General features: G+C 36.3%; 2 protein-coding genes across 4 annotated transcripts; one reads left to right on the forward strand and one right to left on the reverse strand.

Annotated features, from left to right (window-relative positions):
- Positions 1 to 2,795: 2,795 nt before the first annotated feature.
- On the forward strand, positions 2,796 to 6,345 carry LOC104223198 (probable inactive receptor kinase At5g58300). Its single transcript, XM_009774574.2, has 3 exons — positions 2,796 to 3,218; positions 3,656 to 5,065; positions 5,436 to 6,345. The coding sequence occupies exons 2-3, from the start codon at positions 3,745 to 3,747 to the stop codon at positions 6,059 to 6,061; spliced, it is 1,947 nt and encodes a 648-aa protein (XP_009772876.1). The 5' UTR covers positions 2,796 to 3,218; positions 3,656 to 3,744; the 3' UTR covers positions 6,062 to 6,345.
- A 101-nt stretch (positions 6,346 to 6,446) lies between these two features.
- On the reverse strand, positions 6,447 to 16,790 carry LOC104223200 (intracellular protein transport protein USO1). Of its 3 annotated transcripts, none has more exons than XM_009774578.2 (17): positions 16,428 to 16,790; positions 15,331 to 15,587; positions 13,580 to 13,624; positions 13,370 to 13,432; positions 13,183 to 13,245; positions 12,980 to 13,042; positions 12,558 to 12,620; positions 12,356 to 12,418; positions 12,098 to 12,160; positions 11,830 to 11,892; positions 11,568 to 11,630; positions 11,242 to 11,304; positions 10,981 to 11,043; positions 9,647 to 9,706; positions 8,852 to 8,992; positions 7,407 to 7,502; positions 6,447 to 7,309 (listed from the first exon to the last, which is right to left on the reverse strand). In XM_009774578.2, exons 2-17 carry the CDS (start codon positions 15,535 to 15,537, stop codon positions 6,776 to 6,778), a joined length of 1,713 nt encoding a protein of 570 aa, XP_009772880.1. In that variant the 5' UTR covers positions 15,538 to 15,587; positions 16,428 to 16,790; the 3' UTR covers positions 6,447 to 6,775. The 3 variants fall into 3 exon arrangements, with proteins under 3 accessions (XP_009772880.1, XP_070007182.1, XP_070007181.1); XM_070151081.1 differs by lacking the exon at positions 16,428 to 16,790 and adding an exon at positions 16,215 to 16,270; XM_070151080.1 differs by lacking the exon at positions 16,428 to 16,790 and adding an exon at positions 15,681 to 15,748.
- Between the last annotated feature and the right edge of the window lie 1,885 nt (positions 16,791 to 18,675).

Here is an 18,675-nt window from a genome sequence, read left to right on the forward strand (position 1 = left end):
CCTACATGTCAAGTATACATGTCAATCAACAATGTCATAGTGGATCCATCAATACTCATACTTAGCACTGTACGGGTGCCTGACATAACTGTCCATCATCAAAGCATGCATATAATACATTGTGCCTGCACCCACTGCTGGTATGTCAGACTCCGGAGAGGCGGATCCTACCCAAGCGCTAATCATAATCATTTAGCCCAAATAGTGAGGCCTGGTGCACGCGTCGCACCAAAACAATAATACTTAGCTCAATATAGGCCTGGCGTACGCGTCACCTCTAAGTCAATACCAAACTGGCTCTATGGCCTAAACTCAATCATTTATCGTTCATGTCTCAGATAAACACATCTCAAAATGCTCAGTTTAATAGTGTTACACATAATATGGATCAATAATATGTGAGGAATCATATAAGAAATACTGAGACAGAGAGATCATACACGAACATAGCATCATGACTAAGAACATGTGTACAAATAAAGCATATAGCTCTGAGACAGCAAGAATAGCCCTATCAAGTTTCAAATAAATAGCACATAGTTCTCAAAGTTGAATACCCTCAAATCCAAGTTTAGATGTGTTACTTACCTCAAAATGCATAAATCAATACTCTAACAAGCCCTTCCCACGTGTATCGACCTCCGAACGACTCGAATCTAGTCACAAACAACTCAACATCAACAAATAATGTCGTGGGAAACAACTTCAAACAATAAAGTTTCGATCTTTATCAAAATCAAAAAGTCAACCCCGGTCCCGCACCTTAGAACTCGGTCAAACTCATAAATACTGAATACCCATTCAATAACGAGTTCAACCATATTAATTTCATCTAATTCCGACCTCGATTCGACCTTCAAATCCTAAATTTTTACTTTAGAAAGTTTTACCAAAAATCTCCCATTTCTTCACTTTAATTCACTAATTAAATGCTAAAAACAAAGATGGAATCATGAAATAATAACAAATCCGAGTAAAAAATACTTACCCCGATCCAAATCTTGAAAATGCTCTCCAAAATCGCCCAAAACCAAGCTCGCTACCTCAAAATGTGATATAATAACTCTAACCCTTGAAATGGGTTTTTAACAGTCTGCCCAATGATTTGCCTTTCGTGATCGCGGACAAACCCTCGCGATCATGAAGAATAACTTCAGTTCCACCAAAATGTCTTACGCAAACACGATCTCAGAGTCACGAATGCAAGGAACACACGCTCTAGAACTACGCGAACGCAGAATAAACATTGCGATCGCATAGGCTTACTCATGACATGTTAGCAGAACCCACTCTACCATGCGAACGCAACCTCGCATTCGCAATCGTGAAGACCACAACCATCCAAAGCTTCGTGAACTCGTAACCACTTCAAGAAAGTGAAGCAAATTTCACCTTCCACCCAGAACACTCTATGCGGTCGCGTCCTTCTCCTCACGATCGCGAAGGAGAAAACCAGACACCAGATATGAGCAGTTCCTCAAAATCCAAAACATGGTCTGACGATCATCCGAAATACCCCCGGGGCCCCTCGAGCATGGTTTATAATAAAATTAGTAAATAAGATATAACCAATGATATTTCTGTGCTTAATAAAATAACAATAAAAATATAACTACAAATTACCATTTTGTATCCTATACATAAGTTCTATTTTAAAACTTAAAATATTTTACAATTTGTATGCAGTTAATAAGCTACTATATTATTTTTCGGAAATAAGCTATGTATTGATTAATTTGAGATACACGTGCAACATACGTGTCCAAAAACTAATTACGTAAATTAACAGAGGTCGGCATTATTATTCAAGGGTGATGTATTAGGTACGTACATTATTTGAGGTCAATTACACTGTTCCAACATAATTTGAAACTTTGAATTAAGTTCTCTAGAAAACCTTAATCTGTTTGTTTGTTAAGTTAAAGTTGACTTTTGGTGTTTTTTTAGGGGAAGTGCACAGATAGTTCATTATTAAGGATGTTATTTAGAGATTAATCAGTATTAGTTTTGTCCTGAAATTTTAAATTAAAAATCTTAACTTCAGGGCAATTCAGAATATTTTTGTTCTAAAAAACTAAAATTCATAACGCACTAACTAATTCTTAAATAGCATTCTCTTAGAGTTGCTACCTGGTTTCATTTCTACGTTTTTCTACCTATTTTCTGCCGAACCCGCTATTTTAGTTAGTTTGTTTCGGTTTTAGCTGAGGAATTTTGGGTGAGAAAAAAAGGACAAAAGCAGACTACATTAACATTGTTGTTTTTTGGGAAAATCTGAACTACTCTTTGCATGGTCAACGGCTTAAGCTTTTGTCCTTATGAGTAGTGGGGCCCTGCTCTAGGCCCCACCAATTTTCAGAAATAATAAATGATTCAACTACTCACTCCTCTACATTAGCCATTGCCCTTAATTTGGCCTGCTTCACTTGCAATATGTATTTAATTTTCTTTCTCTTCAAAGAATACAAAAAAATTGGAGGACTAACTACTACATTAGTAATTAATACGATTTTGGGTCTTCATATTATTTGCATAATCCCCCCCTTCTCTCTAAATTAGAAGTTTGAGTCACGTAAAAACGACTAATATCAATGAATGAAAAATTAGACCATGTTTAGTGACCCTCTCCATCTTAGTGATGTCTTATGAACTTTAATGGCCGAAATTTTAGGTGAATGTAATTGAACGACCAAATATTAAATTAAGGTCAAAAAGAGCACCTCCTTTCCTTTTTGTTTCTTTAAATTATTACACTAATATGAAATATATATTGCAACCAAAACCAAGTTCCAGTGAAAATGTTTCCACTTAACATAAACAGAAAGTGGGATCTTATTCTTATAATAATATCCCTGGAGTTACAAAATGGATGAAAATGAGTAGTACATTTCAAGATAAACAAGAAAGGAAGAAGTAGTTGGAAAATATCGAGATCTGTGAAAGAGATTCCGTTTGCTTCACGAACAAGCTCAAAAGGCTTTTCTTTTCTTAATTTTCCTACCAGCTGAAAAGACTTTTCTTTTCAAAGAAACACAGTTTGGCTCTTTCTTGCTTGAGAGAATAATACTCTTTTTCTTTCAACAAAATGCCGTTGGAGTAGAGGGGAATTGTAAAGCACAAGATTCTCAACCGTTATTAAGCTCCCCCATTTTATTCACTGCACTTAATTCCCCAGCTTCAGATTTCCTATGGGATTTTGCCATTTTTCAAGAATTGAGGTATACTCGCTCTTGCTTTATCTTTCTCCTTTCCTTTGCATTTGCTGTATTAATGACATTTGTCAAAGCTTTACATTTCAAGAATCTGGACATGGGCTTTAATGATCTCAGCAAAATGGCCTTATCTCCTCGATTTAGTGCATTAGGGAGGCCATTAACTTTTTAAGATGTTTGTTTCTAAAGGAGGCCTTAACCGTTACTGTGAATTTAAGTGAATATACATCAACAATAGGCTTATGATGATGATATGAGTGGACAAGTGAGGATTCATACTAGTTGTTGGAAATTCAGATTTTGAAACTAGTATAGATCCTTTACCCTACTGATTTGCTTGATTGACCATGAGAATTGGCTGCTCATTTCATACTGCAACAGTATTGTGTGCGTGTATTTAATTTCCTTCTAACTTTGTTTCACGGTGGTACTATCGTTGCTAGGTGATGCAAATGGATGATACTCAATATGGAGACTTGAGTTGACTTGGGAGGGAGCAAATTGGAAATCATATTCATTCCAAATTATTAAAATGATGAAGCTACTAGCTCTGCTTGCTCTTTCCCTGTTTCCATTTTTGCTCCTCTCCCCGAAAGTTATTGCTGACCTAAGCTCAGATAGACAAGCGCTACTTGACTTTGCTTCTGCAGTACCTCATCTTAGAAAGTTCACATGGAACACTAACTCTTCCATTTGCACGTGGCATGGCGTCAGTTGCAACTCAGATGGAACTCGTGTTGTTGCACTTCGGCTTCCTGCTATTGGACTCTATGGTCCTATTCCAGACAATACCATAGGAAGACTGGATGCACTAACAACCCTCAGCCTTCATTCCAATGGGCTCAAGGGAAATCTTCCTTCAGACATCACCTCTCTTCCTTCCCTCCGTTTCATATTTCTCCAACAAAACCAACTTTCTGGTGAGATTCCTTCCTCTCTATCTCCACAGCTCAACTTCGTTGATCTCTCTTTCAACTCCTTCTCAGGAGAAATTCCAACAACAGTTCAAAATTTGACAAGTCTTACTGGTTTAAACCTACAAAACAACTCGCTCACAGGATCCATTCCTAATGTAAACCTGCCAAGGCTTAGGCAATTGAATATGAGCAACAACCAACTCAATGGTTCAATTCCACGATCCCTTGCAAAGTTTCCTGTTTCTTCATTTCAAGGAAATTCTCTATTATGTGGACCACCCTTGACTCGATGCCCTTCTTTTGCACCTTCACCCTCTCCATTCCCTTCACTTCCACCTTTGAGTCCAATTCCACTATCTCGTTCCCCAAGTGTCCTGCCATCCTCTCCAACAATTCCTGAAAAGCTAAAAGGCAAGAGGAGCTTAAGCACAGGGATTATCATTGGCATTGTTGCAGGGGGTATTGGAGGGATTCTCGGTCTAGCTGTGTTGATTTTCTTGTGTTGTATGAAGCGATATTATACTACGAGAGGTGTTCAGGAAAGAAAAGACTTTAATGGAGGAGGAAGTCCGAAGCAACCAGAGGACTTCAGTAGTGGAGTACAAGCTGCTGAAAAGAACAAATTGGTTTTCTTTGGGGGCTGTTCCTTCAATTTCGATCTTGAAGATTTGTTGAGAGCCTCAGCTGAGGTTTTGGGTAAAGGGAGTTATGGAACAACCTACAAGGCCATCTTGGAGGAGGGAACAACTGTCGTTGTGAAACGGCTGAAGGAAGTTGTTGTTGGCAAAAGAGAGTTTGAACAACAGATGGAGATAATTGGCACCGTTGCTCAGCATGGAAATGTTGTTGCTCTTCGTGCTTATTACTTTTCAAAGGATGAGAAACTTCTTATCTATGATCATGTACCAGCGGGCAGTTTATCCACTCGAATGCATGGTAAAGTTCCTTCTCTTTCCCTTTTATCCTCCCACTCTTTAAGCTGTCATACCCATTCGGGTATTTAGGACCAGAAATCAACTGAGCTAAAACTTTCATGAAATCAGAAAAGCCTCTATTCAAATTTCCTTCTAAAAGCATTCAGAGATTCCATGTAAAGAAACTCTCCTGAAATGAGCACAATTTGTCATGAAGAGTTTGTAGTTACAAAGAATAGGACATGTGATAATGCTTTCATGCATTCACAGCTCTACAAAAATTTTGAAGCAAGGTGCAACTTGCAAGTTGTCGAACGCTAATCCTAATTATCAATCTAACTATTTATACAAGAGAGTGTTTTCGTCTCATTGTTCCTTGTTTATGATTATAGGCAACAGAGAGTTGGGAAGAACACTGGACTGGGAATCCAGGTTAAGGATTGCGCATGGAGCTGCAAGTGGCATTGCCCATATCCATTCTGTTACCGGTGGGAAATTAATTCATGGCAATATCAGGTCATCCAATGTACTTCTCACCCATGACAATAGTGGATGCATCTCAGATGTTGGTCTTACTCCTCTAATGGGCTCTCCTACAATCCCATCTAGGAGTGCAGGATATAGAGCACCCGAGGTGATCGAGACAAGGAAATGTACTCAGAAATCCGATGTTTACAGCTTTGGCGTTCTGCTTCTTGAACTCCTTACTGGCAAAGCACCAGTGCAGCCACCTGGTCATGATGAGGTGGTAGATTTACCGAGATGGGTGCAGTCTGTTGTCAGGGAGGAGTGGACAGCTGAGGTGTTTGATGCTGAGCTCATCAAGTTTCAAAATATCGAAGACGAGATGGTGCAGATGCTGCAGATTGCAATGACCTGTGTAGCAAAAGTGCCAGAAACAAGACCTGACATGAACCAAGTTGTCCAGATGATTGAGGATATTCAGCAATCAGATTCTGGAAACAGGCCATCATCTGAAGATAACAAGTCTAGGAGCCCAACTAGTCCAACACCATGATTACTCATGCATTTGTCATACTACATTCTATTACCAAAAGTGCAAATTTTATCTTTTTCTTTCAAGTATAATTCCGACTTTTTAGACATCATTTCTCCATATCTGACTGATTCTGTAAAATCAACGAATAATTCAATCTCACTTTTATGTCTAGGTTTAGTTTACCCCAAAACTTATTTTACCATTTGATTTGATGATTTGAACAGTGGAAAGGAGCCAATGGGCTATTAAGGCAATCTGTAATACTTTTCACAATTCAACTTATAGCCTGTTTGTTTACTTCATTGGCAATACGAATCCAATTTCACAAAGGCATGCTTGCTTTTATGGAATTCCCCCAGTTTTACCCAAATTTTAACACTAATGATGTAAGCCACCCATGCAGTAGAAGCTTAAAGGGATAGTGCAACACATCCAAATGAAGTATAAATGGATACAAAATCCATCTGGCTAAATTAGCCAACTGCAACTCTCATCTCTCTAGCATAGATTTGGTTCCACATTTCCTTCAAACTTTCAGCTATGTGTTTAAAACGGTCAAAATCAAGATTTCAATCTTTTATAACTATAAGCCCTATGGATAAACTTGGTAGAAAAAGGGGCAGTATCCAGCCTAAGACTATAATAAGAATTTCATTCAGCTCAGAGACATGACCATGTTTAATCTTGGTGTCATCTTCTCCTTTTCACTGTGTAAAAACTTACAGCTACAGGTTATCGGTTTGAGGTTGCTGAGTTCTTATCAACCAAATCAGCACCACTCACATATCTAGCAACAAAGGATATCAAACGGAATGGAGCACCAATTAACGGTGCATTGGTGAGCGGAACCTCTTCATCATGCTGATTCACTTTTGCAGCCTCTAAATCTACTGACTGAACTTCATTCTCGTCTAATGGGATTTGTACTATTTCATCAGACTCGATTTCTGATGAATTTACAACAACACTGCCATCTATCTTAGCCACATGCTCGTGATTTCTCCTCTCAGCTTTGTCGATGGCGTCTTCTACAGATTGCAGCCTTTCACCTGACTGCAGCACTGCTTCATTGAGTTTAGATTTTGGCTCTGTATCATGATCCACTTCATGCTCCTGAACGGCTCCAGGCCTCATATCTAACGCAATGGCTGATTCATTGGCAACATGAGCTGCCCCAAAGCTCCTGCTAACTGCATCGGAGCCTAAAGATGAAGATACCTCCATTGCTGGACCTCTTTGTTCGAGCTCCACATTTAACTTGTTCACCTATATAAGAATATAATGGTTACCAATCCAGACGACTATATCATAATCTAAGACTCTTCAGGTAAGAGAATAATAAGCGGAATTTCATTACTAATACCTTCTCCACAAGCTCTGCATTCTCACTGACTAATTTGTCCACCAATGCCCGGGTAACTACTAATTCAGAATTCAGATCCCCATTTTCAAGAGTATTCTACATCAAGACAAAGCAAAATAGGTTATGTTAGCATGTTGATGTGAAACAATGTGTTGTAAGTACATAGATATATTGATAGTTAATATATATTGTCCATTACCCATAATATAAATTTGTTTTGGTTACATCCCTAACTTTCAAACTGAAATGTTATGTGATTAGAATGCATGTACATACTGAATGTGTTTCATGAAAAGAGAAGATCACTTAAATACATTAAGTGCCATTAAAAATGGTTTATAATTTATATGCTAATAGTTATCATCAAATAGAAAATGGTCAAGTAGGTCACTTAATACTTGTCAAGTTAACTACATTCTCATGTTTATTGTTTATTCAATCATGATCTTTACTAATAAATATTTAAAAATTCAACATGTTAATCTCAATCTTCCTTATGAGTCATGACGCCGTATGAGGTTGGCCAGCCAAATCAACAGTGTTATTTCCTATCACTCCTTGAATAGTCTCAAGAGGGATTTTTCCCATTGGTCCTAATGTCTTCCCCACAAACCAATTGGCATCCAAGTGGACAGTGTAAAAATCGGTCATGTTTGACTTCCATATTACTCATGTAGGATCAAGATTCTAAAAATCTGATATGAAGTTTCTATCCCTGCATGGGCTAAGATTTCTGCAAATCTGAAGGGAAGAGTTCCCTGATTTATGCACTCTCTCAAATCTTAAAATATAGGAGTGACATCTAGGAAAATTCCTCTAGCTACGTACTTTATCTTAGTGAACTATCGACCCAACCATGAAACGTCAAGTTATATATGCAGGTAAGCATCATGTAGTAAGAGGAGCAGTTATAAACCCTGTAGACCATCCCCATGGGGGTGGTGAAGGGAGAGAGCCCAAATTGGTAGAAAAAAACCCACAACCCCTAGGGGTTATCCTGCAGTTCAGCACTTGGAAGAAGAAATAGAAAAAGGAATAAATATAGTGATAATCTGATTCTTCGTCGCCGTAGTAAATAGGAGAGAAAATCGAATTAAATTCTTCGTTTTTACAAAAACTTTACGAAAAAAGCCCAATCCATGGTTAGTACCGAACATGTCCACAAAATTATAAGTATCTTAGCTTATGCAGCAATATAGTGTGCAGGCACCTCTGTGCAACTCTAGTGATACATGGAGGACATATATGATATAACAGGAGATCCATGAAGCACCAAAAAGAGCACAGGGAATGTTGAACATGAAATGTGCTTTTAGAGAGGAGGAGCAGAAGAAGAATAAGAAGGAATGGTGCTATGGGTCTGGCACCTTCCAGCAGTACACCACAAATGAAAGGAAACAAATAATAGGACCAGGTTTATATGAAAGAGATTATTAACAACTAACCATTTTGCTCCCAGTTGGTGAATAAGGTATTGCAGCACTCTTCTCAAGGTTATAGACTTGTGTCTGCAGAATTTGTACATTTTCTTTGAGTACCTGATTTTCTTGTACAATAGTGGTCCTCAACCCTTCGAACTCCTTCACCTGCCAGGCTTTGATTTTAATTTCCATGTTAGGAAATAATAGGCAATGATTATCAATTTCGCTCCACCATGTCACACATCAACAACCATAATAAGGACAACATTACAAAATTCAGGATATACCGTCTGGAAAAGCAAAGCTTAGATCAAAATTTTAGATGCTCAACTACAACTCCCAATTACTTTTATGTATAAGGAGAATACATATGGTCTAAGAAAACACACAGGTTAATAATTCAGGAAAAGTAATATCACAATTCATATCAATCAATAAAGTTGCATCCCATCATTGGAATTTGGAACGCCAAAACTATTCAAATCAAAATTCCAATATGGACAAAGTATCCATTGTGAAGGGGAGCCTTGGAGCAACGGTTAAGTTGTCTCATGTGACCTATAGATCACAGGTTCGAACTGGGGAAGCAGCCACTAATGCTTGCATTAGGGTATGCTGTCTACAACACATCCCCTTGGTGCGGTGGTTCCCCGGACCTTGCGTGAATAGGGATGCTTTGTGCACTGGGTTGCCCTATTTTACAAAGAACCCATTGTATGATTGATGCTAAACCCAAATCTGCAGGTTTATAACAGTTTGATGGGAAAAGAAATCCAGTCAAGAAAATCATCACATATTCTGGTCGCTGGAACTGCATACCTGTGCCTCTAAAAGGGCATTATCACCACTCAGGCTGGAAATTATTTCTCGAAATGACTTCTGCAAAAAAAAACAAGAGAGTATGCTTTGAACTTACTGAAGCATTTCACAATAACTAGCACTTAAAAGATAAAACTAACAATTAGGTTATGTCCCCTGTTATTTTTCTTCTTTATGTTCATAAGTAAATTCTTGAAAAAAGGCTACTGCATTGGGAGGAGAATGCAACAATTGATTCACAAGTAGCTTAGCGAAGGAAAATCAAACAGATTTATCCATGTAGCTCAGACCAGTCAACTATTTTCCTTTCTCATTTTCTACTCCACTGGAAGTGCTAAAGCCAACTAAGCTCTATATGCGTGCCCAGAAAAAACTGAGCAGCTGCTCTGCGTTCCAGTAAACTAAATGACATTAATAGTTGTTCTTTAACTCATTGATGTGCAATTGGCTAAGTGCACATTGACTCGCATGCACCACCTTATTACACAGTCTTGTTAAAGAAAACCCTGTATCCAGAAAGATTAGTACAGTAGGTTTTCCACAGAAAAATGTACTGCCATTATCTGCCATAAAGCTTTTATATCTCACTGTTTCATCTTAGTAGCACTTCCTACTGACATTTCGGTTCATATGTACAGAACATGACTAATTACGATTAAGTAGAAAATGCCACTTGATGGAAGAAAACAAGAAAAGTACATGTTGAGTAGCAAAAATGACTTTTTGAAATCTGTTAGGACAAAATACAGAAGTTTTTGGCATCATACAGGAAGACCCAAATGAATGAACATCGTGCATTGCACTTGCTAAGTATGATTTACCATGATTCCTTCTTTCCATGTTATTTTTTGTCTTTTATTCCCTCTACAGAGCAGACAGCTTCGTGAACAAGAGAACTTATTATTCTTCTTAGTAGAAACCACATTTATCTGTCACCAAGTATTTCCAAAACCATCTGACTCAAATTGTTATTCACTTTTCTTTAACAATTTCTTCAGTGTCCACTTTGTTTTTGCTAAATAATTATATCTATGAGCATTTAATTAAAGCCAAATACTTTTATGAATATGTTTCTTCTCAATTGCCAAGCATCTTGAATCATATTCATTTTTCTCCTCATCAAATAAGCATATCATATCGCTACTCACAGAATTTTTATAGCAACTTAATGGAGCTGTGTAACATAATTGCATTCAATGCAACCCGAAATACCTAACTTGTTAAATGCTAGTTATTACTTGGCCCCAACTGAAATGATAAATATAGGTCTCTGAACAGCGGACACTAGCAACAAAGTCCACTCAAAACAAAAGCATTAAGATATAAGAGATTACCTCCTTTTGGAACCAGTTCTCTCTTTCCTTCTCTATCTCTTTTACTTTTCCTTCCAAGCTCACCTGATATTCATGCTATAAGTCATTCTCGAAAAGTTTTTGTAACCCAGGAAATTATCAAGGAGAACATAAATATATTGCTAAACACCATGAAAGTAAACAGGTATGAGACAGAAGTCAAAAGCATGAAAAACATCCACTATCAAGTGAAACAATAGAAGTGCATAGGAATTTACTAACAGTGACTTTTAAATTCTTTACCCTCATCGAATTCAAATTTTCCACTTCATCCACCAATTGACTGTTTTTTTCCTCCAAGTGAACCTGCAAGAAAGATGGTATTAGGCTAAAATCTATCCCATCTCAAGGATTCTGTTTTAATCAATACCTAACTTCATCCTCTATCTCCTTTACTGCAATAATCAATCCAAAATACCAAACTTGCAACTTTTAGTTATTTTTTGCCCCAAATGGAACCAAAAACCAAGAGAAGAAAAAACCAAGAGAAAAACAAAAACTGAAAGTATCAGCACAGTGGATATTAGGAACAAATCCCTGTCAAAATTACTAGATAGAAGAGAGATTACCTCCTTCTGGACTCTGTTTTCTATTTCCTTCTCCATCTCTTCTACTTTTTCCTCCAAGCTCTCCTGATATTTGTGCTAAAGTTATTCTCGTGAAATTTTTGGAACCAATCAAATTATCAAGGAGAAAATATAACTAAATTTCCTCAATACATAAAGTTAAAAAGTTTTGCACAAAAGTCAATAGGATGAAAAGACCCCCACAATCAAGTGAAACAACAGAAGCACATAAAGATCTAATAATACTAAGTTCAGGAATCATTACCCTCTTTGAATTCAACTTCTCCACTTCATTCACCAACTGACAAATTCTTTCCTCAAAGCCTGACTGCAACGAACAAGGTATAGACTGAAACTTACTGCATGCCTCAAAAGAAAACCTCAAAATTGGGGGCAGAAGTGGAGAATAGGATATGATAATCCAATTCTTATATCCAGTAAAGGTAAAATGAATATATATTCTTAGAGAGAGGAAAAAAAACAACTTGATTCTAATAAACAAGGACATGTTCGTTGTAATATGGAGCTATCACCTCCTTTTGAAGCCAGGAATTCTTTTCACTTTGTAATTGAGAATTCTTCATCTCGAACTCGGCCTGAAAATTACAGAGAGCAAACTTCTTGTCAAGTAGACCGAAACTTTAAAGACTCTTTAATGAGTAAAAAGGCAACGATCAAGGAGCCCTAATGATAATAAAAGATAATATTTTAGCGTCACCCTAAACCTAAGTGCATATATCTTTGAACACCTCCACAGAAGTAGAAGATGAATATGTTAGAAGTTTCAGAACCTCTTTCTGCAGGTAGACATCTTTCTCCATTTGCAGTTGTCTTAACTTTTCTTCTTGGCCGGCCTGCAAAAGCCCAAAAAGTCACTGATTGCTCTAGAAGGATCAATGACCAAACAAAGAAAGACCTTTTAGGTGGATAATACATTCCAGAAAGCATAACTATTTTCAGTGCAATATGCATCTATGCATGTTTCCCCATTACCTCTTGCCTCTTGAGACTGCTAATTTCTTTTTGAGATTGCATGATTTTCTCCTCAAAGCTAGCCTGCAGATTGCAGAAGAGCATAAAACTCAAAGTAGATAGAATAAATGGGAAAAGGGATTATTAGCAACACAGCAATGATTTGCAACCTCTGTACAATTTGTTGCATGATACTTCCTCTTCCCCTGGTCCTTTTTCGCTCATCAAGGGTCAATTGACCAGTATTCAAAATTTAAGTGGACTAGAATAATTCAATTTTGAAAATGTAAATGCATAATTCGAACAACACATAAAAAGTACTACACAGTTGTACCAATATTTGAGTCACGAAAAGATACACTTAAATTTTAGTCCAAAATCAATTGTTTTCCTCTGGAATGGAAAGGGGTGCCCATTTTGGGACAGGGGCAGTTCAAAAATACCTCTTTATGCATATGATTTTTATTTTCAGTTTGTAGTTGTTTAATCCTCTCTTCAAGGTTAGACTGCAGATCAAGGCAAATCCATAATGTTAGAAGGAGGAAAGAATATCTTAAAACTGATTAAGCACCAAAATTTGGCCTAAAAATGAATTAGAAAGTTATAGGTTCTATGATGCAAAATTTGTACGTAGAGTTTTTGTTACCTCCTTCAGTAAATTGGCATCTTTTTCCTTTGCTAATTGTTTAAGTTTCTCCTCAGAAATAACCTGTAAAACAGCTGTAAGCATTAGATGCTTCAATTATAATGTAGATAGGAAATATATATGGCGATTTTATATGAATGTAAACTCAGGTAAAGACTACGCAAGTAAGAGATTTTACAGCTTGTACCTCTTTTTGCATATGTGCATCCTTGTCTTTCTGTAATTGTTTAATTTTCTCTTGAGAAGTGGGCTGTCCATAAAATAGAGAAAACAATTACTTGTCATGAGTTAAATAAATATAAAGATAGAGAGAGATAGGAATACAATTATCGTCAAATAATGAGCCCATAACTAAAAGCAGTTCAAAACACTGCCCAAAAAGGAGGCCTTAACTCACCTCTGTATCCATCCTACCGTGTTTCTCATTTTCTGCTAAAGATGACTGTACCAGCAAGAGTACCAAAAAGAGAACATATCAGAAAGTATCAAAGACCCAATACTTTTAGGAAGTAACAAAAAATGAACAATACAAAGGAACAATAAACAAGTAAGCAAGCAAGCAAAAGCCAGAAGTGGACTCCAATGATAGCAGCCAGCAAATGGAAATTGTGAAGTGCTTTGTAGCCCCCCCCCCAGTTCCTTGAGCCGAGGGTCAATTGGAAACAGCCTCTCTACCTTTATCGGAAACAGCCTCTCTACCTTTATAGGGTAGGGGTAAGGTCTACATATACACTACCCTCCCCCGACCCCACTTATGGGATTAAATTGGGTTTGTTGTTGTTTTATAGCCCCTTAGATCATAGCCTCTTTTGCTACTAACCCCATGAATTACTTTTTCTGCACATATAATCCATCTGCCTCCTTAAAAGTTAGCAGGGAACCTGTTTAGTTACCATTTTTGATGGCTTTAAAATAGAAAGGTAAAAAGGCATTCAACATATTTTTTAATTACTTCTACTTCCTATCAAACTCCACCAAGCAGGATTAGTTCTAAACCTTATGCTTTTATTTTTCTTCTTTTCTTCTCTTATTTATTTCCGTTTCCTGATTCCCACAAGACGTTCCAATATCACTCTTTTCATTTTCTCTCTCCTTATTTTCTTCTTCCTTGCACCCTTTCCTTCATGAATTTCTCCTATTAACTTCACCTTCACTGGGGCAAGGACTCCTCTCCATTTCCAGATCTTCCAGCTTTCCATAGAACTTTGAAATGTAAAGAATCTGTTACCTATGGTTAAAATTTCATTAAAACCCGCTTACACAGTTTAAAAGAAAGCACTCTACAAAAGGCATTTAATGTTGCACCTCCATTTTTGTCCATAAAGGAAACTAAAGAAAGAAAGAAAGAAGGAAAATGTTGCTCTCTAACGGGGCTTTCGCAAGCTGGCCTGGTCACTACGGTTATCAAAAAATAAAAATAAAATAACAGGGCTTTCAAGTTTTTATACCGATTCTCTCAGCGATCAAGCATAAGGAAAACTACGTAAGTTCTTATTATTCTTTCTCAATAATGATGCAGCAATTTTAGCATAACTTTGAATATAAGGAAACCTAGTATGGGGTTTAGAGATGAGTATAAGGCTATAAGCTAAGTTGGATTCTGACGAAGTGAAAGGCACCATTTTGGGCTTTAGATCAACAATTTTCTGCCCTTATTTAATCTCAACCATATAAGGTGATGATGATGCAAAAAAGATATTCTTTACGAATTGGACAATGTCTCTCTCTCTCTCTCTCTCTCACACACACACACACAAAGTTTTATTTCCCACTTTTTCTTCACAACCAACACAACCTTTGTTGTGCAGCAGTTCAATTTCTAAACTGAGTTTAGCTGGAAGCAAGAAGCTAATAAGCAACGTTTGATGATTAATTCATGGAGACAAGTTTGGAGCTTTTAACACAAGGACAGTTATCAATTGGACAATCTTTTTTTTTTGGCTGTATTTTTGGAGCACCCAATGATGTTAAAATATGAACGCATGAAATACAAAAGAATTCCTTTTTTTTTTCACCAAAAAAAAAAAAATACATCAGAAAGTGGCATGGAAACTACATATATATGGTTCTAGAAACGTGACTCCGCTCAGATTTGGAAAACAAATAAACCTATAAACCCGAATGATTTGTTGCAGAAGTCAAACTTACGACTTTGGCACCATTAGTAACATGTCTACTAGGAGTCTCATCTGCTCCTGAAGTATCATCAGTATGTGCTTCAGCGCAACGTATTTCAGCAGCATGATTCTGATTGGAGGAAGCTGATTCTTCTGCACCAACGGCATTATTTTCAATCCCTTTGGTCTGTTTATTCTTCTTTTTCTTGTTCTTCCTCTTCTTCTTCTCTTCTTCCATTTGTGCGGGGGTTCAACAATCAAAACTCAAATACAAACGGAACCGACAACCTACATAAACCATAAAGAGATTTAATCATGTACCACAATTCCAATTAGACTCGAAGAGAGCTAATCATGTACCACACTTCCGATTAGACATACAAAATAAACATGCATTTAAAGTCTCTTCCTTGTTAGAACTTGTGAAGCATTGCCCAGAATCAATCAATAAAGTATACAACTAGAGCTGCTAAGGCATCTTTGGAACCTCCAATTCAAATCAAGTCATGTTTCAAATCGACCATAATATAACATGTAATTTCCTCGATAAACACATAAAAAAGAACTTTGCGTGAAGACATCTAAAAATATTAATTGCAACATTTAGAATACGAATAAACTTGAATTCGACATGGTAAAATGAAAAGATGCATATAAAGTCTATCCCTTGTAACACTTGTGAAGCACTGTCCAGAATCAACCCGGAGCTTCAGAAAAAAATTAATAGAAACCACAAAAATTAGATCAGAAACGTAATTTCCTCCATATGAACCATAAAATTCACCAGAAAAATATGGAGAACATTGCATCTTCACGGCTTAAAATGTTAAAAAACAACGATACAAAAAGAAGAAACTTGCACATTCCAGAATCAATTAGTAAAGAACAAATTAGAACTAAGGCATTTTCCGGAACCTCAATTTCAGATCAACTTCAAAATAGACCATCAAAAAAATATGAAACTTCAATATACGACAACACAAACATTAATTTCTCTTCTAACTTATAAAAACATCAATTTTCCTCTGTATGAACATATAGAATACATTAAAAAAAAAACGTCGGATTAACACAGCTAAAAATGTTTAATGCTACAATAAAATAGGATTAATTTAAATGTCAACTTACCGAACGAACAGATCCAGAAGCCTTTGAGAAATCGTGCGAACAAAAAGTTAAAGCTTCTTTCTTTGCTTCTATTTTTTTGTTTTGTTTGGGGGAGGTAAGTCAAACACTAATTGTTGATCGGAACTGTTTTTCAAATTAATTAGCCAAATACAAATTATTTCTCGCCAAAATTACTTTTGAAAAAACACTTCTCAAAATAAACTGATTTTTACAGCTTGGCCAAACGAGCTATAAGCAGTGGTGGATTTAGGGGGGCGTCGCCGAAAAATTACACTGTATATTCAAGGAAAATCTATTTTTTACCTCTATATATTAAGTTTTGAATCCCCTTAATACAACCCAAAAGTGTAGTTTAGTGATCAAGAGGATTCAAAAACCTTCATAAGGTCATAGATTCAATTCTCATTTACAAAAAATATTTTTTGAACCCCATTCCTGAAAATTCTGCCTCCGCCACTAGCTATAAGGACCAAACTTTGGCCTATCCGATATAACCAGAATGCTATGGTTATAGAATCTTAGCTTACGACTTTGGCAATATCAGTTACATGTCTAATGTGATCCTATCTACTCCTGAAGTATCATTGTTAGTCAAATACACATGCAAGTATACACGATCATCATATAATTAAGTAATAAGTAGAATATTATTTCCACGATGACTTGTGATTAATTATCAACTAAATTAAACTAAAATAATTAATCTATTCAAACGATTTTATAAAGTGTGATTATTTAACTAAAGGTAATCTAGAGTAATAAACTAAGAAAATAAAGAAAATAAGCCGGCAACCCTAGAGGCGAATTCAATGAGAGAAAACATTCTAGGGCTATATAGGCCAGCTAACAATTCCGTTAATTTTTTTTCACTTAATTTGACTAATTAATTTATATAGTTTATTGATTGACATGTTAATATTACTCGTAGTATTTTTTTTTAAGTACTACTCGCATATTCAAGCTAATCTAATGCTTATATTTCTATGAAATTAGAAATAACAAGAATGCAATAATAATTCGTGTATAGTAACCAAGAAAACGATTAAGGGCCTATCACTGCAAATACATTCCCGAGACCCAGGTTCAGAATCTTGCTCTACTCAATCCCATTAGTAATCTAGAATTTTCTCTCTCTAATTCAGTTATAGATTCGTAGATAGTATTTAATTGATGATCAACCAATCAAAAAGCAAGCGCATGGTTGAATAAATAATTAATAAGAACAATTCAAGCTTCAAACTACAACGTTCATGTATCACCCATAACCCTAGAAAAAATAAATTATAAAATTAAAGAAAAGAATAGAAAAAACTAGTTAAAAGCTTTCTTCAAGCGTGGCCTGCGTTCTCTGCCACCAAAATATCATACATCCCCTTAAAATTAGGTTTAGAAACCTTTTTATACAATTTAGAGGCGTGTTGGACCAAAAAATCTTCTCCATGTCGAAATAGGACAATTCTCGGAAGTCGACATCCTGAGGGCCGCACCATGCTAGCCTGGGCGTTGGCCTCTTGAAAGTTCTATTTCTAACGCCACAGGAAACGCCTAGTGCAGGCCTAGATGCTAGAATCTTGCACTTGTCATTTTCCTTCTTTTTCTGCTTCAACTTGAGCACGTTCACTCCCGATTAATTTTTACACATATAAAACACTCCAAATAAGCTCAACTCATTATAATACACATAAAATCCAATAAAATTAGAGTAAAATAAGAGGCAGTTTTTATATTAAAATATATACGTTTAGCCGAACATCAATCATTAACATGTGCTTCAGTGCCACGTATTGCAGCATGGTTCTGATTGGAGGAAGTTGATTCTTCTGCACAAATGATTTTATTTTTATTCTTTTGGTTATTTATTATTATTTTTCTTGGTATTTCTCTTTTTCTTCCCTTGTTTCATTTGTGTGGAGGCTCAACAATCAAGACTCATAAAATACTAATAAAATTAGCGTAACCTACAAAAATCATAAAGAGTGTTAATCAAGTACCACGATTTATCTTTCCCGTTTCTTTGGCTAACACCAACCAATTATTGTGTGCTTCTATACTCTTCCACAGTCAATACCCCTATTATCAAAAAATAATGATGTTTTGCTCTTTATTCTTAGAATCTCCATTAAGCTAGGTTTTCTCTTTTCTCTTGCTACCCACTCTTTAAATCGGAAAAATAAAAATGTTATATTATTGAAGATGACATTTTCACTCTCTTACAAAGGAATAATGCAATTATAGTGTTGAGAGTGTT

This window comes from Nicotiana sylvestris, chromosome 7, assembly GCF_000393655.2.
Source record: "Nicotiana sylvestris chromosome 7, ASM39365v2, whole genome shotgun sequence".
NCBI classification, from domain to species: domain Eukaryota; kingdom Viridiplantae; phylum Streptophyta; class Magnoliopsida; order Solanales; family Solanaceae; genus Nicotiana; species Nicotiana sylvestris.

Bases quoted from the DNA above. Each gene is read 5' to 3' on its own strand.
- LOC104223198 (XM_009774574.2), top strand. From the start codon at position 3,745: ATGATGAAGCTACTAGCTCTGCTTGCTCTTTCCCTGTTTCCATTTTTG. The intron at 5,066-5,435 runs GTAAAGTTCCTT...TTATGATTATAG, and splicing joins TTTATCCACTCGAATGCATG to GCAACAGAGAGTTGGGAAGA.
- LOC104223200 (XM_009774578.2), bottom strand. From the start codon at position 15,537: ATGGAAGAAGAGAAGAAGAAGAGGAAGAACAAGAAAAAGAAGAATAAA. The intron at 13,043-13,182 runs GTAACAAAAACT...CTTGATCTGCAG, and splicing joins ATGCCAATTTACTGAAGGAG to TCTAACCTTGAAGAGAGGAT. The intron at 12,621-12,979 runs GTATTTTTGAAC...TGCAATCTGCAG, and splicing joins AAAATCATATGCATAAAGAG to GCTAGCTTTGAGGAGAAAAT.